Consider the following 24,537-nt stretch of genomic DNA (forward strand, 5'->3'; position numbering starts at 1 on the left):
TGGAGGCATCCAGGAGAGATGGGGTTAATATGGAGGACTGCATGGGGCAAAGTTATCATGCCCAGCTGCTCATAGGGCTTGACTGCATGGACCACCCAGCCATAAAGTTTTTTAAGCTGTTTCTGGACTGAATCCCAGGGTACCGTGGAGGGGAACCATGATGTGGGTGATGCATCATGAGCCAGTACTCTTGCAGCCCTTGTAGCCAGTATTGATATCAGCTGCTCAAACGGTCCTCTCTGCTGAGCTCTGTCCTCCTCTCTTAGCTGCCTTTCATATTCCAGGAACTGTGAAGCAAGTGCCCTCTCCTGTGCTGCAACCCTGTCCTCACGCTATGCAGCCGACCTCAGCCTTTCCTCTTGCCTCTCACCATGCCTTTTCTCTAGCCGTAAGACCGTCTATCTGTGGTATTGGACCTGCTTGTTGGCCCTGTCCAGAACCTCAACCATAAGTTCATCACAGAAACGCTTCCTCTTGGAATGGTCCATGAAGGTCCATTGGCCCAGGCTTCTGCTACAGTGTAGGTGAGCTGTGGAGGTATGACAGCCTGTAGAGATCAAGAAGCCTGCAATTGGACAAGACACAGGGGGTTATTTTCTCAAATAGCTCAGTGCAGGAGCACAGAAAAAAAATGTGTGGAATTTCAAGGACCTAAAATGTTACTTTTCCAAACTGAACTTTAATATATTGTGAGAGGAATACTTCAGAGCACAGAAGCTGGGTTAACTGAAGCAAAAGAAGTGCAGAGGCACTGGTAAGTTTAAAAAAAAATCAAAGCTGCTTTTTTCTTTTTCTAAAAATTGCAGAACAATTTGGGGTCATGGTGGCAGTCAGCAGCCATGCTACAAAAAGTTTCTCTACCATTTCAGGCCTTCCACATTTTGGAGGACATAACAATTCTTGTGGTGCCCAATTTGCAAAGGGAGATGTTATTTCAAGCTTCTAGTAGGAAACCAGCAGTGTATGCAGCAAAGTATTCAAATGTATGGTGACTGATCAGCACATTCATGAATGGAGGGGACTGGGTCAGCTATGGAAGTGGCTCTGGAAAATATGCCCTTCTCCAAAATGTGACTACCTATTTGGAATTCCTGCTATAGGAAAAGTTTGGAGCTAACAGCACCCAGGATTGGGTCAGAATTCATGAGGGAATCAACAGGATGTTGTGTTAGCTTCCACATGGCTTAGCATCTTATGACTGCATGCAAGCACACATAAATCCACTGCCCTTCCCCTTCCCCCTCCAAGCATATTTCTGGACAAAATTTCAAACCCCAATTGTATTTGGTTTCATAGAAGCAGCCGTGTTAGTCTGTATTCACAAAAAGAAAAGAAGTACATGTGGCACCTTAGAGACTAACCGATTTATTTGAGCATAAGCTTTCGTGAGCTACAGCTGATGAAGTCAGCTGTAGCTCACGAAAGCTTATGCTCAAATAAATTTGTTAGTCTCTAAGGCGCCACAAGTACTCCTTTTCTTTTTGTTTCCAGACAGTTCATTACACAGTTGGGTGGTTACAGAGTGATGTATTTACAGGCCTGGCAATATAAGGTTATCGTTTTAAAGAAATAGGAATGTTCTAGCAAAAATCTGTGCCTTTCCAGTAAAAATTCATTTTCAAGGTATTTTTACTGTTTGCATTTCCCAGTCACCATTGTAAATTCCATGTGGTGGGGTGAGGCTGGGAGGCTGCCAAGGTATTGGCATAGAATCCACCATTAGCCGATACCTGTGGTACCTTGGGCTTGTAATAACTTTTGCATTGGTTCATACAATGGAAATCCCTCCTATTCCTATATTAATAAACATTAAATTTGATCCAGAACCATGCCAGGTTCCAGAGTGACTTCTGTTCCTTTCATGTCTGCTGACAGTTCTGTGGCAGGCCATTCCTCAAGGGAAAGGCATCAAAAATCTCCTCAGGTTCAAACACTCCAGCCTTGTAGTGTCCTACGACCCTGGGTCTGAGCCTGAGAGATTTCTGTCGTACATGGAAGGGGGATTTGGCCACAGGCCTGAATCTGAGCCTGGGCTTGTACTGCAGTGTAGACATACCCTGTGTTACCTTTGTGGAAATATGCTTATGAATGTATATATATATGACATAACTTGAATATGTGTTATGTTACATATGCTGTCAAGGTTCCTCCCCCACTCTGAACTCTAGGGTACAGATGTGGGGACCTGCATGAAAAACCTCCTAAGCTTATCTTTACCAGCTTAGGTCAAAACTTCCCCAAGGTAACAAATATTACCCCCGTTATCCTTGGAATGGCCGCTACCACCACCAAACTAATACTGGTTACTGGGGAAGAGCTGTTTGGACGCGTCCTTCCCCCCAAAATACTTCACAAAACCTTGCACCCCACTTCCTGGACAAGGTTTGGTAAAAAGCCTCACCAATTTGCATAGGTGACCACAGACCCAGACCCTTGGATCTTAAGAACAATGAACAATCCTCCCAACACTTGCACCCCCCCTTTCCTGGGAAATGTTGGATAAAAAGCCTCACCAATTTGCATAGGTGACCACAAACCCAAACCCTTGGATCTGAGAACAATGAAAAAGCATTCAGTGTTTTACAAGAAGACTTTTAATAAAAAATAGAAGTAAATAGAAATAAAGAAATCCCCCCTGTAAAATCAGGATGGTAGATATCTTACAGGGTAATTAGATTCAAAAAACATAGAGAACCCCTCTAGGCAAAACCTTAAGTTACAAAAAAGATACACAGACAGAAATAGTTATTCTATTCAGCACAATTCTTTTCTCAGCCATTTAAAGAAATCATAATCTAACACATACCTAGCTAGATTACTTACTAAAAGTTCTAAGACTCCATTCCTGTTCTGTCCCCGGCCAAGACGACTACAGACAGACACACAAACCCTTTGTTTCTCTCCCTCCTCCCAGCTTTTGAAAGTATCTTGTCTCCTCATTGGTCATTTTGGTCAGGTGCCAGCGAGGTTACCTTTAGCTTCTTAACCCTTTACAGGTGAGAGGAGCTTTCCCCTGGCCAGGAGGGATTTCAAAGGGGTTTACCCTTCCCTTTATATTTATGACACGCCCCCCAAATCTCAGCTAGGGTGAAACACTGGCTGGGATTTCTTCCTGGAGCTCTAGGAAAACAGAGTTAATAAGACACATGCATCTCTAAATATACTACCAAGTACATAAAGACTAACAATATTTTCCACATCTCAAGGACGATTTTAACCAGTTGATTCTGGGAAACTTTCACGGGAGAGTGCATCAGCCACTTTGTTAGAAGCTCCTGAGATGTGTTGGATGTCGAAATCAAAATCTTGGAGAGCTAAACTCCACCGAAGAAGTTTTCTGTTAGTTTCTTTGACGGTGTGAAGCCACTTTAGTGCAGCATGGTCGGTTTGCAGGTGGAAACGCCGTCCCCAAACATATGGGCGTAGCTTTTCCAGAGCGTAGACAATGGCATAACATTCTTTTTCAGTGACTGACCAGTTGCTTTCCCTCTCAGACAGTTTTTTGCTGAGAAACACTACAGGGTGGAATTCTTGATCAGGTCCTTTCTGCATTAAAACTGCTCCCACACCACGCTCGGATGCATCTGTGGTTACTAGGAACGGTTTGTCAAAGTCTGGGGCCCTTAGTACAGGGTCAGACATGAGTGTCGCTTTAAGCTTGTTAAAGGCCTTCTGACACCTTCCGGTCCACTGAACAGCATTTGGCTGTTTCTTTTTGGTTAGGTCTGTCAGTGGGGCAGCGATTTGGCTGTAGTGCGGTACAAATCGTCTGTAATAACCGGCCAAGCCTAAGAAGGATTGAACCTGTTTCTTTGACTTTGGGACAGGCCACTTTTGGATAGCATCCACTTTGGCCTGTAGGGGGCTGATAGTTCCTTGACCCACCTGGTGTCCAAGGTAAGTCACTCTGTTTAGGCCTATTTGACACTTCTTAGCCTTAACAGTTAGTCCTGCCTCCCTTATGCGCTCAAGGACTTTTTGTAGATGTTCCAGGTGGTCTGCCCAGGAATCCGAAAATATGGCCACATCGTCAAGGTAGGCGACTGCATATTCTCCTAATCCCGCTAGGAGACCATCTACAAGTCTTTGGAAAGTGGCGGGTGCATTTCGCAGCCCGAAAGGGAGTACATTAAATTCATACAGCCCGAGATGTGTGATGAAGGCTGACCTTTCCTTGGCAGATTCATCTAGCGGTACCTGCCAGTACCCCTTGGTTAAGTCCAAGGTAGAGATGAACTGGGCCCTTCCCAGTTTCTCTAATAGTTCATCTGTGCGTGGCATGGGATAGTTGTCTGGGCGAGTTACAGCATTTAGCTTACGGTAGTCCACGCAAAAACGTATTTCCCCATCTGGTTTGGGAACTAGAACCACTGGAGATGCCCATGCACTTTCAGAGGGGCGGATTACACCCATCTGTAACATATCCTGGATCTCCCGTTCTATAGCAGTTTTAGCTTGAGGAGACACCCGGTAAGGTTGGACCCTAATTGGGTGAGCATTACCTGTGTCAATGGAGTGGTATGCCCGTTCAGTCAGTCCTGGGGTGGCTGAGAATGTTGGCGCGTAGCTAGTGCACAGCTCCTGGATCTGCTGTCGCTGCATACGCCCAAGGGTCATGGAGAGGTTCACCTCTTCCACACCACCAGCACATTTCCCTTCGTAATAGACACCTTCAGGCCACTCAGCGTCGTCTCCTCCCTGGGCTGTAAACTGACAAACCTTTAATTCTCTGGAATAAAAGGGCTTTAGAGAATTAATATGATACACCTTAGGCTTTCGGTTGGAGGTGGGGAATGCTATGAGATAATTAACAGCTCCCAGGCGCTCCTGGACCACGAATGGCCCTTCCCACGATGCTTCCATTTTATGGGCCTGGAGCGCCTTTAAGACCATGACCTGGTCTCCTACTTTGAAGGAACGCTCTCTGGCATGTTTATCATACCAGGCTTTTTGCTCTTTTTGAGCATCCTGTAAGTTTTCTCTAGCAAGGGCTAAAGAGGTTCGGAGGGTGTTTTGTAGGTTGGTTACAAAGTCCAGAATGTTAGTTCCTGGAGAAGGTGTAAATCCCTCCCATTGCTGCTTCACCAACTGCAATGGCCCCTTAACCTCACGGCCATATACAAGTTCAAATGGGGAAAACCCTAAACTGGGATGTGGTACAGCTCTGTAGGCAAAGAGCAACTGCTGCAATACTAGGTCCCAATCATTGGAGTGCTCATTTACGAATTTACGTATCATGGCCCCCAAAGTTCCATTAAACTTCTCCACCATGCCATTTGTTTGATGATGGTAAGGAGTGGCAACCAAGTGATTTACCCCATGAGCTTCCCAAAGGTTTTTCATAGTTCCTGCCAGGAAATTAGTCCCTGCATCTGTGAGGATGTCGGAGGGCCAACCTACCCTGGCAAAAATGTCTGCTAGTGCCTGGCACACACTTTTAGCCCTGGTGTTGCTTAGAGCTACTGCTTCCGGCCATCGGGTGGCAAAATCCATGAAAGTCAGTATGTACTGCTTTCCTCTGGGTGTCTTTTTCGGAAAAGGACCCAGAATATCCACAGCTACTCGCTGAAATGGAACTTCAATGATGGGGAGTGGCTGGAGAGGAGCTTTGACCTGGTCTTGGGGTTTTCCCACTCTTTGGCACACCTCACAAGACTGGACATAGGTAGAAACATCCTTGCCCATTCCCTCCCAGTGGAATGACCCCCCCAAACGGTCTTTGGTCCTGTTCACCCCAGCATGGCCACTAGGGTGATCATGGGCTAAGCTCAAGAGCTTGGCCCGGTATTTAGTTGGAACTACCAACTGTCTCTGAGGATGCCAGTCTTCCTGGTGTCCCCCAGAAAGAGTTTCCTTGTATAAAAGTCCTCTTTCTACAACAAACCTGGATCTATTAGAAGAGCTGAGAGGCGGTGGGTTGCTCCGTGCCGCCGTCCAAGCTCTCTGGAGGCTTTCATCTGCTTCCTGTTCGGTCTGGAACTGTTCCCTTGATGCTGGAGACATCAGTTCCTCATGGGATTGTGGACCTAGGCTTGGTCCCTCTGGAAGCGATATAGGGGATGGAGCTGTTTCTGTTGACTGTGAACCGCTCTCCGCTGGTGCACTATGTTGGGATTCAGGCTCCGGCTGAGCCTCTTGTGTAGGGTTATCGGCTGCTGCCAGTTCAGGTTCGGTGGGGCCCTCTGGTGTTGAGGTTGCAAGTACTGGATTCAGTGCTGACACGGGGTCTGGTGTTGGTTGTTTGGCTGGTTCCGGTTCTGGGACTGGTTCCGTCTGGGTCTCTGGGACTGGATCCACTACTGCTGTTGCAGACATTGGCCTGGGGTCCAGGTCCATCACCTCTGACTGGGTCCTGATAGAAGTTTCCGGAACAGAGCTAGGCCTCACGGCTTGTTTAGCCTGGTTGCGGGTGACCATTCCCACCCTCTTGGCCTGCTTCACATGATTGGCCAAGTCTTCCCCCAACAGCATGGGGATGGGATAATCATCATAGACTGCAAAAGTCCACATTCCTGACCAGCCCTTGTACTGGACAGGCAACTTGGCTGTAGGCAAATTGAAAGAGTTGGACTTGAAGGGTTGAATCGTCACTTGGATCTCTGGGTTGATTAAATTGGGGTCCACTAAGGAAGCATGGATAGCTGACACTTGTGCTCCGGTGTCCCTCCACGCGGTGACTTTCTTCCCACCCACACTCACAGTTTCCCTCCGCTCCAAGGGTATCTGGGAGGTATCTGGGCCTGTGGACCTCTGGTGTGATTCCGGTGCAATGAACTGTAATCTGTTGGGGTTCTTGGGGCAGTTGGCCTTTACATGCCCCAGCTCGTTACATTTAAAACATCGTCCAGCTGACGGGTCACCGGGGCGAGGAGGGTTGCTGGAGAACGGGGTGGTGGGACGATAAGGGGTCTGGAGGGTTCTTTGGGAGGTAGGTGGGGCTTTGGGCGGCCCCCGGTAATAGGGTGTGGTCTGGGGTGGTCCCTTCTGGTCTCCGCTCCAACTGCGACCAGTTTTCTTCTTCTCTGCCACCTCCACCCATCTGGCTCCAATCTCTCCTGCCTCAATTACAGTTTTGGGTTTCCCATCTAGGATGTATCTTTCTATTTCCTCAGGAACACCCTCTAAGAATTGTTCCATTTGCATTAGGAAGGGCAAATTTACTGGAGATTCAACACTTGCTCCTGATATCCAGGCATCCCAATGTTTTACAATGTGGTAGGCATGTCGGGTAAATGACATGTCTGGTTTCCACCTTAGGGCTCTGAACCTCCGACGAGACTGCTCGGGTGTTATCCCCATTCTGACTCTCGCCTTGGATTTAAACAGTTCATACTTGTTCATGTGTTCTTTAGGCATTTCAGCTGCCACCTCAGCTAAGGGTCCACTGAGCTGCGGCCTCAGCTCTACCATGTAGTGGTCAGTAGAGATGTTGTACCCAAGGCAGGCCCTTTCGAAGTTTTCTAAGAAGGCCTCAGTATCATCACCTGCCTTGTAGGTGGGGAACTTTCTGGGATGGGAAGTGGTACCTGGAGAAGGATTGCTAGGGTTTGTTGGTATATTCTGCTGGGCCTTTATCCTCTCCATCTCCTCCACATGCTTCCTCTCTTTTTCCTTCTCCTCCTCCACATGCTTCCTCTCTTTTTCCCTCTCCTCCTCCACATGCTTCCTTGCCTCCATTTCCCTCTTGTGGGCAGCCTCTTGGTGTTGTTCTGCCTCCCTTTCTTGTTCCTTCTTCAGCTGCATGAGTTCTATCTGTCTTTCATGTTCCCTTTGTTTTTCCTCAGCCTGAAATTTGGCTAATTCCAGCTGTAGTCGAGCTGAGGATTTGGCCATTCTAACCTCTCTGTTTTTAACTAACTTTACACCCGAGGTTTAGAAATAAACAAACAAAACTTGGCTGTAAAATTTTGCTGTGCTGGAATAGAATACCTATTCTCTGATAGTGATTGTCAGCCTACAGAAAAAGACAATTCCCTTGTCTCTGCTCTGGGCCCAAATTAAAGCAAAAAACCTCCAACTACTTGGAAACCTGCTTACCCAGCCCAAAGAAGAAAAAAATTTCTTTTCAAACCTGTGCTCCTTGTAAAACAAACAAAAAAAAAAATCAAAATCCTAAAAAAAAACCCTGCCACTTTTGTCTCCAGGCAAATGGGTAGAGCACACACCCCCTATTTACTTTTAGGAAGAAAAGAGAAAAAAAAAAAAAACCTCTGGGTTGGAAGACTGTGAATTTCCCTGCAGGAGTTAAGTACCCTGCCTCCAGGCAAAGAAAATCTGCAATTCACAAGATAATCCCCTTTTGTCTCTCCTTGGCCACAAAGCAGAGAGAAACCAAGCTGCTTTCAGTTTCAAAGCTGCCTTCTGGACTTCCTAAAAATTCCTTTTTAAAATCTGTATTTCTAGTTCAAAAAATCTCAACTGGATCTCAAAATGATTTCAGGTTAATCCCACCACTGTGCCACCATGTCAAGGTTCCTCCCCCACTCTGAACTCTAGGGTACAGATGTGGGGACCTGCATGAAAAACCTCCTAAGCTTATCTTTACCAGCTTAGGTCAAAACTTCCCCAAGGTAACAAATATTACCCCCGTTATCCTTGGAATGGCCGCTACCACCACCAAACTAATACTGGTTACTGGGGAAGAGCTGTTTGGACGCGTCCTTCCCCCCAAAATACTTCACAAAACCTTGCACCCCACTTCCTGGACAAGGTTTGGTAAAAAGCCTCACCAATTTGCATAGGTGACCACAGACCCAGACCCTTGGATCTTAAGAACAATGAACAATCCTCCCAACACTTGCACCCCCCCTTTCCTGGGAAATGTTGGATAAAAAGCCTCACCAATTTGCATAGGTGACCACAAACCCAAACCCTTGGATCTGAGAACAATGAAAAAGCATTCAGTGTTTTACAAGAAGACTTTTAATAAAAAATAGAAGTAAATAGAAATAAAGAAATCCCCCCTGTAAAATCAGGATGGTAGATATCTTACAGGGTAATTAGATTCAAAAAACATAGAGAACCCCTCTAGGCAAAACCTTAAGTTACAAAAAAGATACACAGACAGAAATAGTTATTCTATTCAGCACAATTCTTTTCTCAGCCATTTAAAGAAATCATAATCTAACACATACCTAGCTAGATTACTTACTAAAAGTTCTAAGACTCCATTCCTGTTCTGTCCCCGGCCAAGACGACTACAGACAGACACACAAACCCTTTGTTTCTCTCCCTCCTCCCAGCTTTTGAAAGTATCTTGTCTCCTCATTGGTCATTTTGGTCAGGTGCCAGCGAGGTTACCTTTAGCTTCTTAACCCTTTACAGGTGAGAGGAGCTTTCCCCTGGCCAGGAGGGATTTCAAAGGGGTTTACCCTTCCCTTTATATTTATGACATATGCAATGTAACATATCTCTGTGAAGGTTATGATCTACTGAATCTATTCATCCTATTTGTATGCATGTATCATTTTTGTATTTGAAGTTATGAATATTGGCTATGGACTTGCTTGATTTCTAAGTAGACTTAGTAAGCATTTGGTCAGCTTCTTGAGAAAGGAATGTGAAAGTTAAATGCCCAATCAAGAAGCACTTAACAGACAATGGATCTTGAAGACACCAATCCACATCTGAGCTTTCCCAGGAATGTGGCTTGGCTGGTAAGAAACTCAGTCACATATGGACATGTGACTTGCCCACGTGACTCCAAAACTCCATCTTGGAGCTGGACTTAGGAGAGAAGAGGGGGTCTCCATCCACAAGAGAAAGTCTATTTAACCCCTCCATTTGGTCTTCAGCTGGCTAAAGAGAGAGCCTCTGCACCCCCAACGATATCTGAAAGAAACTAAATGAAGGACAGTAACTACAGGGGGTGTGAGTGATTGCTGGACCCAGACTAGAAGGAGACTAGTCTGTAAAAGGAAGCTTACTGAGTGAGGTTTTTATCTGTATTCAGTTTTCTTAGACATAGTGTTCTATTTTATTTTGCTTGGTAATTCACTTTGTTCTGTCTGTTACTCCTTGGAACCACTTAAATCCTACTTTCTGTATTTTATAAGATCACTTTTTACTTATTAATTAACCCAGAGTATGTATTAATATCTGGGGAGCAAACAGCAGAGCATATCTCTCCATCAGTGTTATAGAGGGCGAACAATTTATGAGTTTACCCTGTATAAGATTTATACAGGGTAAAATGGATTTATTTGGGGTTTGGACTCCATTGGGAGTTGGGCATCTGAGTGTCAAAGACAGGAAACTTAAGTTGCTTTCAGTTAAGTCTGTAGCTTTGGGGCACGTGGTTCAGACCCTGGGTCTGTGCTGGAGCAGACTGTTGCATCTGGCTCAGCAAGACAGGGTGCAGGAGTCCCAAGCTGGCAGGGAAAGCAGGGGCAGAAGTAGTCTTGGCACATTAGTTGGCAGTCCCAAGAGGGTTTCTGTGATCCAACCCGTCACAACCTTGTTGTTTTATTCTTGAGATGATGCACTCCACACAGTCAGCCCTAGTCATGGTTCAAGGTTCTCAGTACTATTTGATAAGCATGTTGTCATTAAAGTCCTATCTAAAAAATGGGTGGCTGAAGCTCTGCCTCATTGTCTCTGGTCTCTTGGGCATTCACCTTAATGCTGGACTACTCCAGCTCATCTATATCTGTGTATCAGCTGATCACCGTCTTCATCACATTGTCCTCAATGCCACTTCTACTGGAATTATCTGACATGTCTTTCTCCCCTCACATAATGTTTATTTCAATATCATCCTTTATGCTATCAGCAAGTTCCTGCTCTTCGTGACCTAAGTGTCCACCTTCTCAGGAACACAAAGAAATACATCTGAAACAACTTTATTGATTTTCCTTATGTTAGAAAGCAATTCAGAGTTGACCTCCTTGCCTCAGCTTACACTCAAGGACACTCAGCTTACATTCAAGGACACCCAGCTGCTCTATGTCCTTCCTGCTCCCTCTTCTCAGCTAAGGCAGGGCCGGTGCAAGGATATTTTTCGCCGTAGGTGAAACCTCCACCTTGCGCCCCTCCTTCCCCTCCCCTCCCCCCAGAGCATCGCTTATTATAAACTTTCAAAAATGAATACTGCATAATGTGGCATTGTTCATTAGAATTAATGCAGATTCGGCTTGAAAATTTATTAATTTCATTAGTCTACATATTTAATGAAAATAAATGAATAACCTGACTGTGTTGACATTGTTATTGTTTTCACTTTGCACAACATAGCATGGATCTTAAAATAAATCATATACATTATACACAATACACTGTCACAGAGTAACACGTTATAATTTAGAATTTATTTTTCCGCACTTTCAGTTTAGCAAATTTAGAAACCAGTTCCTCCAAGTCAATGCTGCGAGCAATGTCATGTTCTATTGACAAGGTAGATAGCCCAACAAGTCTTTGTTGCAACATTGATGTTCGCATGTTTGTTTTTATCAACTTGAGCTTCGAGAAGCTTTGCTCACCAATGGCCACAGAGACTGGGAGAGTCAAGAGGATGCGAAGAGCAATAACTGTAATGGGGACAGTATCTGTCAGCTTATTTTTCCATATGAAGTTCAGAACATCTTGTGGTGATGCACTCTTTTGGACTCGTCTTGCAATAGCTTGCAATTCATTGCACAAGTCAAAGGCATCGATATCTTTGGATTCACCATGTTGCAAAGCTTGCTCCACATTCAAGCAATGTTCCATAATTTGCTTTGATGTTGTATTTTGCAAACTGTAAATATCATATAGGAAGCCAAATACTGAACTAATTTGCTGCATCAATATGAATATTTCTTCAGCTGAACGTATTGCTGTGTCAATGACAGCAAAATAAAAGTTCACTTTGAATTTTTCTTTCAGATTATAAATAGGTTCGTCATCTGCTTCATATATGAACTGCTTCCTCTTTTTTCTAATATGGATTGGATCTGGTTCAAAAAGTGCCGGTACATCCAACTCCTCCGCAAGTTCACCTGCATCTACCAATGTTTTCTCAAAGTCTGTGTCACTTCTGCGGCCCCCAAGAAACTTCTTGGTTTCTCCAAGTTGATTAATGGTGTCACGTATGTCGAATTCTTTCGCCTGAAGTTGTTTGCTAGTCATGTTGATCTCAAACAATATGTCATACCAAACAACAAGAGAAACAAGAAACTTGAAACTAGAAATGGCTTTTGCAAGATCCTTTCCATCAACTCGTGACGTATTGCCAGATGATCCTGTTAGAGTAGTGTCATCATAGATCTCTGTCGAAGAAGGCTGTTGCCTCCAAGCAACGCTTTGCAGCATCATTAACAACCAAATTCAATGTGTCTGTATTCACACTGTCAGTCTTGGCAGGACCATCCTGGGATGGATGGAGAGACTCAGCTAGGAAGTACTGCAGCTCCCTGCTTGCCCTACACTCCTCTCCCTCACCAATACCACATAGTTGGAGCCAATCAATCGCTATTTGCATTTGAAGCCATTAGTGCAGCTCTACATTTCCCTTTAGCCCTGATCTCTCTTTGGGGCACCGTGTCTCTCTGGCTTTGTCCTTCTCTCCTCACCTGGGTCCCAGTTTGCAGAAAGACCCAGCCCAGCGCAGCTCTGACCGTTCCCCTGCTGACAGAGGCTGGGGCAGGGAGAGGGGCACCAGGGCAGCTCAGCTCTGTGGGCTGCCGTCCCCTCCAGTGGCCCCAACTGTGGGGAAGAACTTAGCTTGGCCAATATACCGGTGTCCTCTTCCTCCGCCGGGCTGCAGAGCAAGGCTCTTTTGTTCTTTGGGGGGGGGGCAGGAGGGGTGAACAAGCTCTCCGTGCCCCCTGCTGGGGCTGAGCGTGGAGGCTGAGCCGAGGCAGCTGCCTGTTTCCTTGCTAAGCCCTGCTGCCGGCAGGCTTGCTTTTTGGCACCTCCAAATTTTGACACCGTAGATGGCCGCCTAGTTCGCCTAGTGGTTACACCAGTTCTGATCTAAGGGTATGTCTACATGTGAAGGCATACTGAGCTAGTGCTAATGTAGGTAGCATGGGTCCCATAGCAGTGATGCTGTGGCAACATGAGCTTCAGTGCAGGTTGGACAAGCCTGCCTGGCACTCTGGTGCAACAGCTTCATTGCTATTGGTATCTGTGCTAGCTAGAGTACGTCTACATGTGCTGCAATCACACTTCCAGTTGCAGTGTAGACCTATCGTAACACAGATCTTCTTTTCTGTCTGTTCACATAATCTCATCTCAGTTAGGTGAGCCCCTTCCAATCCATATTGCCTGTCTCTCCTTACCAGAGAAAGTTTATTTTAATCCTCTACCATGTCTTTGCACCACTGCTATCTGTAATTTTATTCCTGGAGGAATTCTGTGCCACTCTGCATGTGCATATTTCATGTGCCATGCATATTTATAATTTTTTTTGCATAAAATAGCTTCTGCTGGAAAGTTACTGAAAAGTTGCCACAGTTCCACCTTTTTCACACCAGAGGGTGCTGCGGTGCTAGAACAGAGCAGCCACTCCTGTCCAGCACAGGAGACAGGGGATGTGGGGAGACAGTGTGGGGTGCTGGGCGGGTCAGTCAGGGGCTCATAAGGACTAGTGGGGAAGGACAGACTGGGCCAGGGGCTAACTGGAAGTGGAGGTGCAGGGCCATATGGGCAGAGGGGGTGTGGGCAGAAGGAAGAGGGATGGCTGAGCTGGGTCACAGAGACATATGGAGACAGGGGGTTCAGGGACACATGGAGAGGAGGGGAGGGGGCTGACTGAGGGGGTGCAGGTACACACGGACAAAGGAGGAGGGGGTGCAGAGCTACATGGAGAAAGCGGGGCAGGGACACATGGGGAGAGGAGCAGATGTGCCTGACTGAATGGGAGAGGCTAGGGTCAGCCACGGTCTGCATGGGGGACCCTCTCTAACAATCTGTCCCCACCCCCCACCCCTCAAAAACCCCCACTGTTCCATACTTTCCCCACCCCTACACAACAGCCCTTCAAGTTCATACCCAGGCTCCTTCCTAGCAATTACTTCCCTCTCCCTCAGGACCTCCATTATCCCTGACTCCCCTAAGTCTTTGCACTGCTTCTGAGGGGTGTGGGAAATACAGTTCTGTATTGTAGTTTACATGAATTGTTTCTCAGAGTTCTGTATTAATATGCCTAGTAAGGAATCTATTTGTCAAAAAGCATTTCCTAAATCTTTTTTTGTTGTCTGTATTGTTACAGACATACTTGCTCTCAGGTATTTTGAAATAAATTACCAAAATAACTGAAACTGGTGTGATTATAGTCTGTTATTATGATGAATAAAATATGCAGAACTTTGCAGAATTTTAAATATTGTGTGCAGAATTTTTTATTTTTTGGCACAAATTCCCCCAGGAGTAAATAATTTTTCAGACTACTGTCTTAAATGTCTTAGTTAATTCTAATTACATTGGGATATATAATTTACACAAGTGATTATTCTGATTAATTTGATTGTGATACAAAACATAAGCTAGCATGGTTCAAAGATTCAGATGGCTGGGTGTAAATACATGTGTGTATATAATGTATACGTATCCACCATGAGTACATTAGCTTGTGACTGTTTTCAGCTTGGCCCATAACTGCAGATCAGTTCACTTGTATGTGGATATGTTATGTATTAAACTTGGGAGTGTGTGTGTGCGCATGTGTGATGTGTGTGTTTTATGAACAAAACATCATTAACTATGAGCATCTTCATACATTATTAAAAAAAATGAAAATCTTCATTTCTAATTACAGGCTCTCCTGTAAAATAACATTTTTACATTAAAAGGAGAACAGAAGTTAACAAGAAGAATTTTATTTTAGTGATTCAACAGACTGAGCCTTAAAAGCTTTAATTTCCCCAAACGCTGCCTGAAGGCAAGTGCTGAAGGAACTGGCAAGGAGATGGTTTCTTTTATTTTTATTTTTATTTTTTATTCAGAGCTGCGTGCAGCCTTGGTGTTTGTGTTCTCAGTGCCCTCTTGAAGCAGCTTTTGCCCAGAAATGTGCATTTTGTACTGCCCAGCATGCTCCAGGACAATACAAGCTCATATAAAGTCCATAATTTATTAATAGAAAATGATATGCACAAATCTTGTTATCCCAAATGGAGTTTCCCGAACACTTCAGTCCAAACACACTGGTTTAGATAAAACAATGAAATAAATTTATTAACTACAGAAAGATAGATTTTGAGTGACTACAAGTAATGAGGCTATAGTAGGGCAGCTGCCCCACTTTGGTGTGGAAGGGGTTAAAGCAAGCCAGAGAGGCTGCGCAGAGCCTCAGCCAATCATGAAAAGGCTTATTGGGAGCCAGTGATGAACGGGGCTAAGCCAGACTGCAGTTTGCCCTTGGAGGAAGGGACTAGACTGAGGACCGCAGCACCCTCTGGTGTGAAAAAGGTGGAACTGTGGCAACTTTTCAGTAACTTTCCAGCAGAAGCTATTTTATGCAAAAAAAATTATAAATATGCATGGCACATGAAATATGCACATGCAGAGTGGCACAGAATTCCTCCAGGAATAAAATTACAGACAGCAGTGGTGCAAAGACATGGTAGAGGATTAAAATAAACTTTCTCTGGTAAGGAGAGACAGGCAATATGGATTGGAAGGGGCTCACCTAACTGAGATGAGATTATGTGAACAGACAGAAAAGAAGATCTGTGTTACGATAGGTCTACACTGCAACTGGAAGTGTGATTGCAGCACATGTAGACGTACTCTAGCTAGCACAGATACCAATAGCAATGAAGCTGTTGCACCAGAGTGCCAGGCAGGCTTGTCCAACCTGCACTGAAGCTCATGTTGCCACAGCATCACTGCTATGGGACCCATGCTACCTACATTAGCACTAGCTCAGTATGCCTTCACATGTAGACATACCCTTAGATCAGAACTGGTGTAACCACTAGGCGAACTAGGCGGCCATCTACGGTGTCAAAATTTGGAGGTGCCAAAAAGCGAGCCTGCCGGCAGCAGGGCTTAGCAAGGAAACAGGCAGCTGCCTCGGCTCAGCCTCCACGCTCAGCCCCAGCAGGGGGCACGGAGAGCTTGTTCACCCCTCCTGCCCCCCCCGAAGAACAAAAGAGCCTTGCTGTGCAGCCCGGCGGAGGAAGAGGACACCGGTGCATTGGCCAAGGTAAGTTCTTCCTCACAGTTGGGGCCACTGGAGGGGACGGCAGCCCACAGAGCTGAGCTGCCCTGGTGCCCCTCTCCCTGCCCCAGCCTCTGTAAGCAGGGAAACGGTCAGAGCTGCCCTGGGCTGGGTCTTTCTGCAAACTGGGACCCAGGTGAGGAGAGAAGGACAAAGCCAGAGAGACACGGTGCCCCAAAGAGAGATCAGGGCTAAAGGGAAATGTAGAGCTGCACTAATGGCTTCAAATGCAAATAGCGATTGATTGGCTCCAACTATGTGGTATTGGTGAGGGAGAGGAGTGTAGGGCAAGCAGGGAGCTGCAGTACTTCCTAGCTGAGTCTCTCCATCCATCCCAGGATGGTCCTGCCAAGACTGACAGTGTGAATACAGACACATTGAATTTGGTTGTTAATGATGCTGCAAAGCGTTGCTTGGAGGCAACAGCCTTCTTCGACAGAGATCTATGATGACACTACTCTAACAGGATCATCTGGCAATACGTCACGAGTTGATGGAAAGGATCTTGCAAAAGCCATTTCTAGTTTCAAGTTTCTTGTTTCTCTTGTTGTTTGGTATGACATATTGTTTGAGATCAACATGACTAGCAAACAACTTCAGGCGAAAGAATTCGACATACGTGACACCATTAATCAACTTGGAGAAACCAAGAAGTTTCTTGGGGGCCGCAGAAGTGACACAGACTTTGAGAAAACATTGGTAGATGCAGGTGAACTTGCGGAGGAGTTGGATGTACCGGCACTTTTTGAACCAGATCCAATCCATATTAGAAAAAAGAGGAAGCAGTTCATATATGAAGCAGATGACGAACCTATCTCTAATGGCTGGATCCTTACAGGAGTACTTGTCTCCAGGGCTGGTAGGTCCTTGGCTGACCTGTAGTACTCTTGTGCCTGCTTTCTCTGATTGTTGGCCATCTCCTCTGTCTGGTGTTTCCGTCCTTCTGGCTGCAACAGGTCTCCCCTTCTTGGTAACAGGGTTCGGGTCCTTCATGACACCAATGCCTGTGCTAGACTGTTTTGGCACCGCAGTGATGGGATATTCCTGTGTGCCAAAAATACTAACAAGGGGTTTGAATGAGAAGAAACAGCCTTGTCGGACAGTCTCTTGAGCTGTTTTTACAGCTGAATCCACCTTTCCATTACTCTGTAGGCATGCTGGGAAGGAGGTGTGCTGGTCAGACATTTGGAGTTGGGGCTGAAGACCTTTTTGAGTATTTACTTGTTGGACTGTTACCCCAGAAGGGGCAGATTTAAATTGTGATCTGGCTGAAGGGCCAAGTCACGGGGAGAGGTGGACCACCAGAGGACCAGAGCAGTCATTGTTAGGGGGGTGCCAAATGGGAACACCAAATGCCACACCCAGCCACAAGAAGGTGCTCAAATGACGAGTCACCCCTCTTCACAATTAATAATTTTTTGCATCCCTGTAGCACTCAGAGGGCCAAACTGCTAGGAACAGAACAAATACACAGACAGTTCTGGCCTTAAACTTTTTCATCTTATGATTAGTGCTATGTGGGAACTGGGATTTCCATTTCATAGAAAATTTTCCATGATTTCAAAATTAGTTTCTATTCAGAACTGGAACAAAAAATATAAAGTTCTGAAATTTTCCACAAAATGAAATTCCCATGGACAGTTTTGAAATTGATGAAATGGCAGATTCCAAAGGAAAATTGTTCCATCAAAAAAATATTCAACCAGCTACTTATGACATAAAACCCACTGGCCACTGATGGAAAAAGAAACATGATCTTCCCTCTGTATCAATGAGCAAAAATATTGCATTCTTGAAGCTCTCATTCTATCAGTTTCTAAAACTCTGAATTAGAAAAACAGCAAAGGAATAAAAAGCTAGGTCCCCTCCCAACCCCGCATATGCCTCTTAAAACAAACAACATATAAGTTAGCAGCTAGTAGTTTAGTTAACGTTCACGTGCCAGCCTAGAATCCACACAAACAACATTTCCTTTCATTAGGGAGAAATACAGTAGGACTCTACTGACCCGAGCCCTGAAGTCATTCTAACAAGTATAATAGCTAAACAATTTAAGGATAACAAAGCCAAAAGAATAGCCTCTCTGAATCTTGTCTCCTTCTTACACAGCTTGGCAAAGAATCATACATGCAAGAGAAGACAGAGTTTGAGACCATGTCTGTCCAGCATGTTTCACTTTGTGGGTTTCTGTGATCTGTATAATCTGGAGGTAAGTGTATTTTTGATACTGAGACTCTAGAAAGAGGGTAAAGATTATTGTATTTAAGAGCCTCTGATCAATATTGTAGATATGCATATTCTTCCTCTTGTGGCCCACATCCAAAGTATTAATAATATTCAGACTGCAAAGTGGAGGAGTCAGTGCAGGCTACTTGATTTCCACAGAGATTGGATTTACAAAAATCTCTGCATGCAACAGAAGGTATAGGACAGCTTATTTTTTTCACCTGCGTCATCAAATCAGCATGCAGGTCATTTGGCTCCAAAACAACATTCTCTTTACAGGGTTTATTGTCAGGCTACTTTTTTTAGCAGGTCCTTAGAATACCACCTGCAGTTTTAACTTATGCAATTTATACCTATTTCATACTGATGCATAACTATATTTTTGGCTGTTTTAGGAAGCTTTACAGCTGTGAATAAAATCCTTTGATAACAGCTATGTCTGTTTTGTTTCTAGTTTACGGATGTAATTGTTTATATTCCAGTAGTGCCTAGAAGCCCCTTTGAGGACCCCTTAGTGCTAGATAATGTATTTGAAGAGCTTATGATTGCACTTTCCCCATTTGTGTCCTGATCCCATGGCTACTGAAGTCAATGAGAGTCTTTCCAATGGCCTCAAAGGCTATTGAGTCCTGTTATACCAGAGTTTACCTTTTTCCTGTGAAAGATATGGAATTTGGGATATTTTGTGAGCTGCACACTCTTTGTATAAGTGGAGTTGCTGTGTGACATGTCACTTGCGTCTTTAATGTACTGTTAGTAACAAAAAACATGAACTCAGGCAATCTCTGATAACAGTGATAGTACATATAGTCCTAGCAGTACATTTAGTGTGTGTCACTCTGTACCTAACTTTCTATATATCTTCTTCAGTCACTACATGAGGAAGAGAGTTACACCCTGGTGCAGGATGCTCTGATGGCAACGCATAGGATCCATATAACTTTAAAGATCATGGCCATTCATCACCAATAAAGTAAGGAAAAGTAGTCTGAATTCTAGAGACCATTTTGCAGAAATTAAAGCAGATTTAAATGCAGTTCAGCAATTTTAAAGTAGGATGACAACCAAGCAGATTCTGAAGATTGCACCACCACTGCTGAAGAGGATATTAACACTTTATTGCAAGAGAACCAAAGTTGTTCTTTTTTTCTATCTTTGAGACAAAGTAGGAGAACTCAAGAACTACCACTGATGTTCAACCTGAGAATTACTGGAACACCTGAATGCACAAAAATGTGACTTAAAAAAAAAAGAAAATTAAGTTTCAAAAACAGCTTTTCAAACAAGATGACTCCCTTTTTATTTCTCCTCTGATTGTTGAGCACACCTAGCGCCTAAGCCAAGGATGGTTTCCAAAGCAATCCAAGTGAAAGCCTCATCATCTTCCATAACAAAAGGATCTTATTAAAAGATTCCAGTGATATGGAAGAACTATTCTTCAATCATAGCAAAATTTCCTGTTTCAAAGTTTTAGTGTGGAACTTTCCAGAATAATATAGTATTTCAATGGCCCAGGAAGCAGTTAACAAGTAGCGGGATATGCATGCTGGACTGCAAACTGCTCATTGACAAGTAAAACTGCTCAGAACAAAGACTGTACTATATAAAACAGCCATGGATTTACTAGAAGGTAGATAGGTGGTCCTTCTTCAGATGAACCCCTTTCTGAAGATTCCTTGTGGTCGACACAAAAGTAGGCATCTTTTCTAAATTATTATCCCTGCAAACTTTAATTACCTGTCTTTGTTGAGACAAAAGGACAAAACAACTGCTACCCACACACATTTGCTATATATTCTCCTCATTATTATTTCCATTCAGCAACTATGCTTCTGAGTCACTTTAAACTGGTTCCAAATACAGAGTATTTCTAGACAGTACAGCTTTTTTTTTCTTTTTTTTTTTTTTAAAACAGACAAACTGTACTGGGACCCAGGACTCTAACATGGTCACTGGCCATGGCATTATTTTATTTCTCCAATTTTACCTGACTGCTTGTTAATAGTCAACCTCCTTTGTGATTACTTGTATTCTGTTTAATTTATAATTGGAAACCAAGCAGACGTCTAGAGCTAAGAAGCTTGCACTATTATACTATTAGCAGATGACAGAACAAGGAGTAATGGTCTCAAGTTGCAGTGGGGGTGCTTTAGGTTGGATATCAGGAAAAACTTTTTCACTAGGAGGGTGGTGGAATCTTACCTAGGGAGGTGGTGGAATCTCCTTCCTTAGAAGTTTTTAAGGTCAGGCTTGACAAAGCCCTGGCTGGGATGATTTAATTGGGGATCGGTCCTGCTTTGAGCCGGGGGTTGGACTAGATGACCTCCTGAGGTCCCTTCCAACCCTGATATTCTATGATTCTATGATTCTATTGCTTGAAAACTCTCCTCTACCAATCTGAGTCACTCTTTCTATGGTATTTGTCCACAATTGCTCTCTTTCATTTTTGTTTTTAAGGGTATGCACCTACTGATATTTAAGTCTGTCATAAATATAAAGGGAAGGGTAAATCCCTTTGAAATCCCTCCTGGCCAGGGGAAAGCTCCTCTCACCTGTAAAGGGTTAAGAAGCTAAAGGTAACCTCACTGGCACCTGATCAAAATGACCAATGAGGAGACAAGATACTTTCAAAAGCTGGGAGGAGGGAGAGAAACAAAGGGTCTGTGTCTGTCTGTATGCTGGTTTCTGCCAGGGATAGACCAGGAATGGAGCCTTAGAACTTTTAGTAAGTAATCTAGCTAGGTATGTGTTAGATTATGATTTCTTTAAATGGCTGAGAAAAGAATTGTGCTGAATAGAATAACTATTTCTGTCTGTGTATCTTTTTTGTAACTTAAGGTTTTGCCTAGAGGGGTTCTCTATGTTTTGAATCTAATTACCCTGTAAGATATCTACCATCCTGATTTTACAGGGGGGATTTCTTTATTTCTATTTACTTCTATTTTTTATTAAAAGTCTTCTTGTAAAAAACTGAATGCTTTTTCATTGTTCTCAGATCCAAGGGTTTGGGTCTGTGGTCACCTATGCAAATTGGTGAGGCTTTTTATCCAACATTTCCCAGGAAAGGGGGGGTGCAAGTGTTGGGAGGATTGTTCATTGTTCTTAAGATCCAAGGGTCTGGGTCTGTAGTCACCTAGGCAAATTGGTGAGGCTTTTTACCAAATCTTGTCCAGGAAGTGGGGTGCAAGGTTTTGGGAAGTATTTTGGGGGGAAGGACGCGTCCAAACTGCTCTTCCCCAGTAACCAGTATTAGTTTGGTGGTGGTAGCGGCCAGGCCAAGGACAACGGGTGTAATATTTTGTACCTTGGGGAAGTTTTGACCTAAGCTGGTAAAGACAAGCTTAGGAGGTTTTTCATGCAGGTCCCCACATCTGTACCCTAGAGTTCAGAGTGGGGGAGGAACCTTGACAAAGTCAATGATAAAATTTCCTGACTTTAGTGGGAGCAGGATTAGGGCCTTAATTATTTTTGATAGTTTTTCTTTTTTGTACTCAGTGGAATATTTCTCATTAGAATGCATTTCTCAAGAGAGAGATTTTTCCTCCCTCAAAATGCTGTCAAGCATTGTCTTGTGTGTAATGGATCCTTGGAGATTTTTAAGAGCCGGTTCGACAAATACCAGCCAGGGATGGTCTAGATAACACTTAGTCCTGCCCTGAGTGCAGGGGACTGGACTAGATGACCTCTTGAGGTCCCTTCCAGGCCTACAATTCTATATTACTTCTCATTTACAAAGAGGTGTGGGTCCAGTTGCTGCTGTGTGAAGTTACTTTAAAAACCTTAGATGAAGCTTAATTACAGCTGGCTTGTGTAATTTGTAGTGAATTACTCAGGATTCAGGTCTCTCAGGAAAGAAGGCACAGGATGAGCATTCAGCTCAGTCTGAATCTGCTCAATTTAAAAAAAAAACAACATTTAGGCCAAAATTATCAAATCTGCATGTCTAAAGTTAGGCTCCTAAATCTATGGTTTGGCACCTAAATATGTGGCCTGATTTTCAAAAGTGCTGATTTAGGTACCTAAATCTAGATATAGGAGCCTAATTTTAAGCATCCAGGTTTGAAAATTTTAGCCACAGTTCACATTCGGCAGTCTCAGAATCATAACACAGTAATGTCAGATAGATAATAATACATCATCTCATGTGGATAGCACTCTCATATTGGAAAAAATGAATGTCTGTTCTTATCTTTGTATATCTTCGGTTTGACCCAATTCCCACTGGAATCAGTGGAAAGACTCCCATTCACTTCAATCATAGCTCGATCTGCCCTTAGGCCCAGATTCACAAAGGGACTTAGACTTTATGACACCTATTTTTTAGGTGCCAGAAAAATCATTGGAACAACAGTCTGATCACAAAGCCTGAGTGAGGTGCCAAGGCTTGTTATACAACACATGGGGAGAGAGAGGTGCCTAGGAATGCGATCCACAAAATCCAGCACACTAGGTGGGGAGCTGCCTAAAACAGCCAATGGGAGATACTGATGAGAGGGGTGTGTCTTAAGCCCTGCCCCTCTCACAAAGATCAGAACCTATCTCTGCTTCCAGTCCACAATGGGGAAGCCCTTTTCCTGGTCTTCAGGCAGCTTAGTCACCTGAGTAGTTTTTTGTGAGAATGAGTTAGGCAGACATGTAACTCCGCACAAAACTCAGAGGAAGAGGAGGAGGAGCTCCCTCACAACTTTTAGCCCAGTGGTTAGGTTACTCATCTGGGACATGGGAGACCCCTTATTCAAATTCCTCCTAATCAGAAAGAGAGAGGAATTGAATAGCAGTTCCCCACTTTGTCTGGATGGGCCACTGGGGGAAGACTGCAAGAAATAGGGCAGACAATTCCCCCCCACCCCGCCCCTGGTGGTCTATTCCATAATTAACAGTAACAAAAGAGCTTCTGTAGTACTACACTGGTTAACCAGAAGCCAAACATGGTCCCCTTTAGGTATTCCAGCCCTTAGCTGCCATCCAGGCGACCAAATCTAATTGAATGGGAGGTTATTGAAAGCCCATTTCACCATGTGAGGTTCTTTCTAATCCCAAAGGATCAGACAAATTCATATTGACCTGGGGATCTCAGATTTTACCCAAATATCACACTGTCAGCCAATCCTTGGTAAACTAACTGAAGAGTTATTAATAAAAGAAAAGAAGAGAGTTATAAATGGTTAATACATTATATACATACAAATGATTGCAAAGTCCTTATATCAGGTTTTTAGCAGTGATGGAATAGACTGCTGGCTTGTAAAGTCTGGTAACTTCCAAAGGATTGGAAGGTCCTCAGTCTATAGTTCAAGATGCTCCTTTTTGTTGTAAATCCACAGTCCAGAGAATTGCAGCAGTAAAATAGGGTTGCCAACTTTCTAATCACCCTCACCCTCACCCCCTTTCACAGGGCTGCAGTAGTGGGTTGGGGTGCAGGAGGGGGTGAGGGCTCTAAACTGGGGGTGCGGGCTCCAGGGTGGAGCCAGAAATTAGGGGTTCAGGGTGTGGCAGGGGGCTCCGTGATGGGACAGGAAGTTGGGCTGTGGGAGGGGGTGAGGGCTACGGCTGGAGGTGCGGGCTTTAGGGTGGGGTTGGGGATGAGTGATTTGGGGTACAGGAGGGGGATCCAGGCTGGGAGGTGGGGCTCAGGGATTCAGAATGTGGGAGAGGATTGTGAGTTGAGGCAGGGGGTTAGGGTGTAGGAGAGAGTACAGGCTCTGAGCTGAAGGTGCAGGCTCTGGGGTGTGGCCGGGGATGAAGGGTTTGGGGTGCAGGAGGGAGCTCCAGGTTTGGTGGGGGGGCACAGGGCTGAGGCAGGGGGTTGGGACTTGGGGTTGGCGCTCAGGCTTACCTCGGGTGGCTCCTGGTCAGCAGTGCGGTGGGGCTAAGGCAGGCTCCCTGCATGTCCTGGCATCGCGCTGTGCCCTGGAAGTGCCCAGCAGGGCTGGCTCCTAGGTGGGTGGCCAGGAGGCTTAGCGTGCTGCTCTCACACGCAGGCACTGCCCCCCATCTCCCATTGGCCACGGTTCCTGGCCAATGGGAGAGCAGAGCTGGTGCTCAGGGGCAGCACGTGAAGCCCCGTGCCCCGCCCCCCACCTAGGATCCAGACCTGCTGGCTTCAGATCCTGGGCTTCAGAAAAGCAGACTTTGACTCCCTCAGGGAACTGATGGGCAGGATCCCATGG

The 24,537-nt window shown here is 44.7% G+C and overlaps 1 protein-coding gene across 1 annotated transcript; it reads right to left on the reverse strand.

The window, feature by feature from the left end:
- Positions 1-11,298: 11,298 nt before the first annotated feature.
- Positions 11,299-12,288, reverse strand: LOC140906120 (zinc finger MYM-type protein 1-like). Its single transcript, XM_073329625.1, has one exon. It carries the CDS (start codon positions 12,286-12,288, stop codon positions 11,299-11,301), a length of 990 nt encoding a protein of 329 aa, XP_073185726.1.
- Between the last annotated feature and the right edge of the window lie 12,249 nt (positions 12,289-24,537).

Source organism: Lepidochelys kempii, chromosome 2 (genome assembly GCF_965140265.1).
Source record: "Lepidochelys kempii isolate rLepKem1 chromosome 2, rLepKem1.hap2, whole genome shotgun sequence".
Lineage (NCBI taxonomy): Eukaryota > Metazoa > Chordata > Testudines > Cheloniidae > Lepidochelys > Lepidochelys kempii.

Excerpts from the sequence above, each read along its gene's own strand:
- LOC140906120 (XM_073329625.1), bottom strand. The coding sequence starts at position 12,288 with ATGCTGCAAAGCGTTGCTTGGAGGCAACAGCCTTCTTCGACAGAGATC.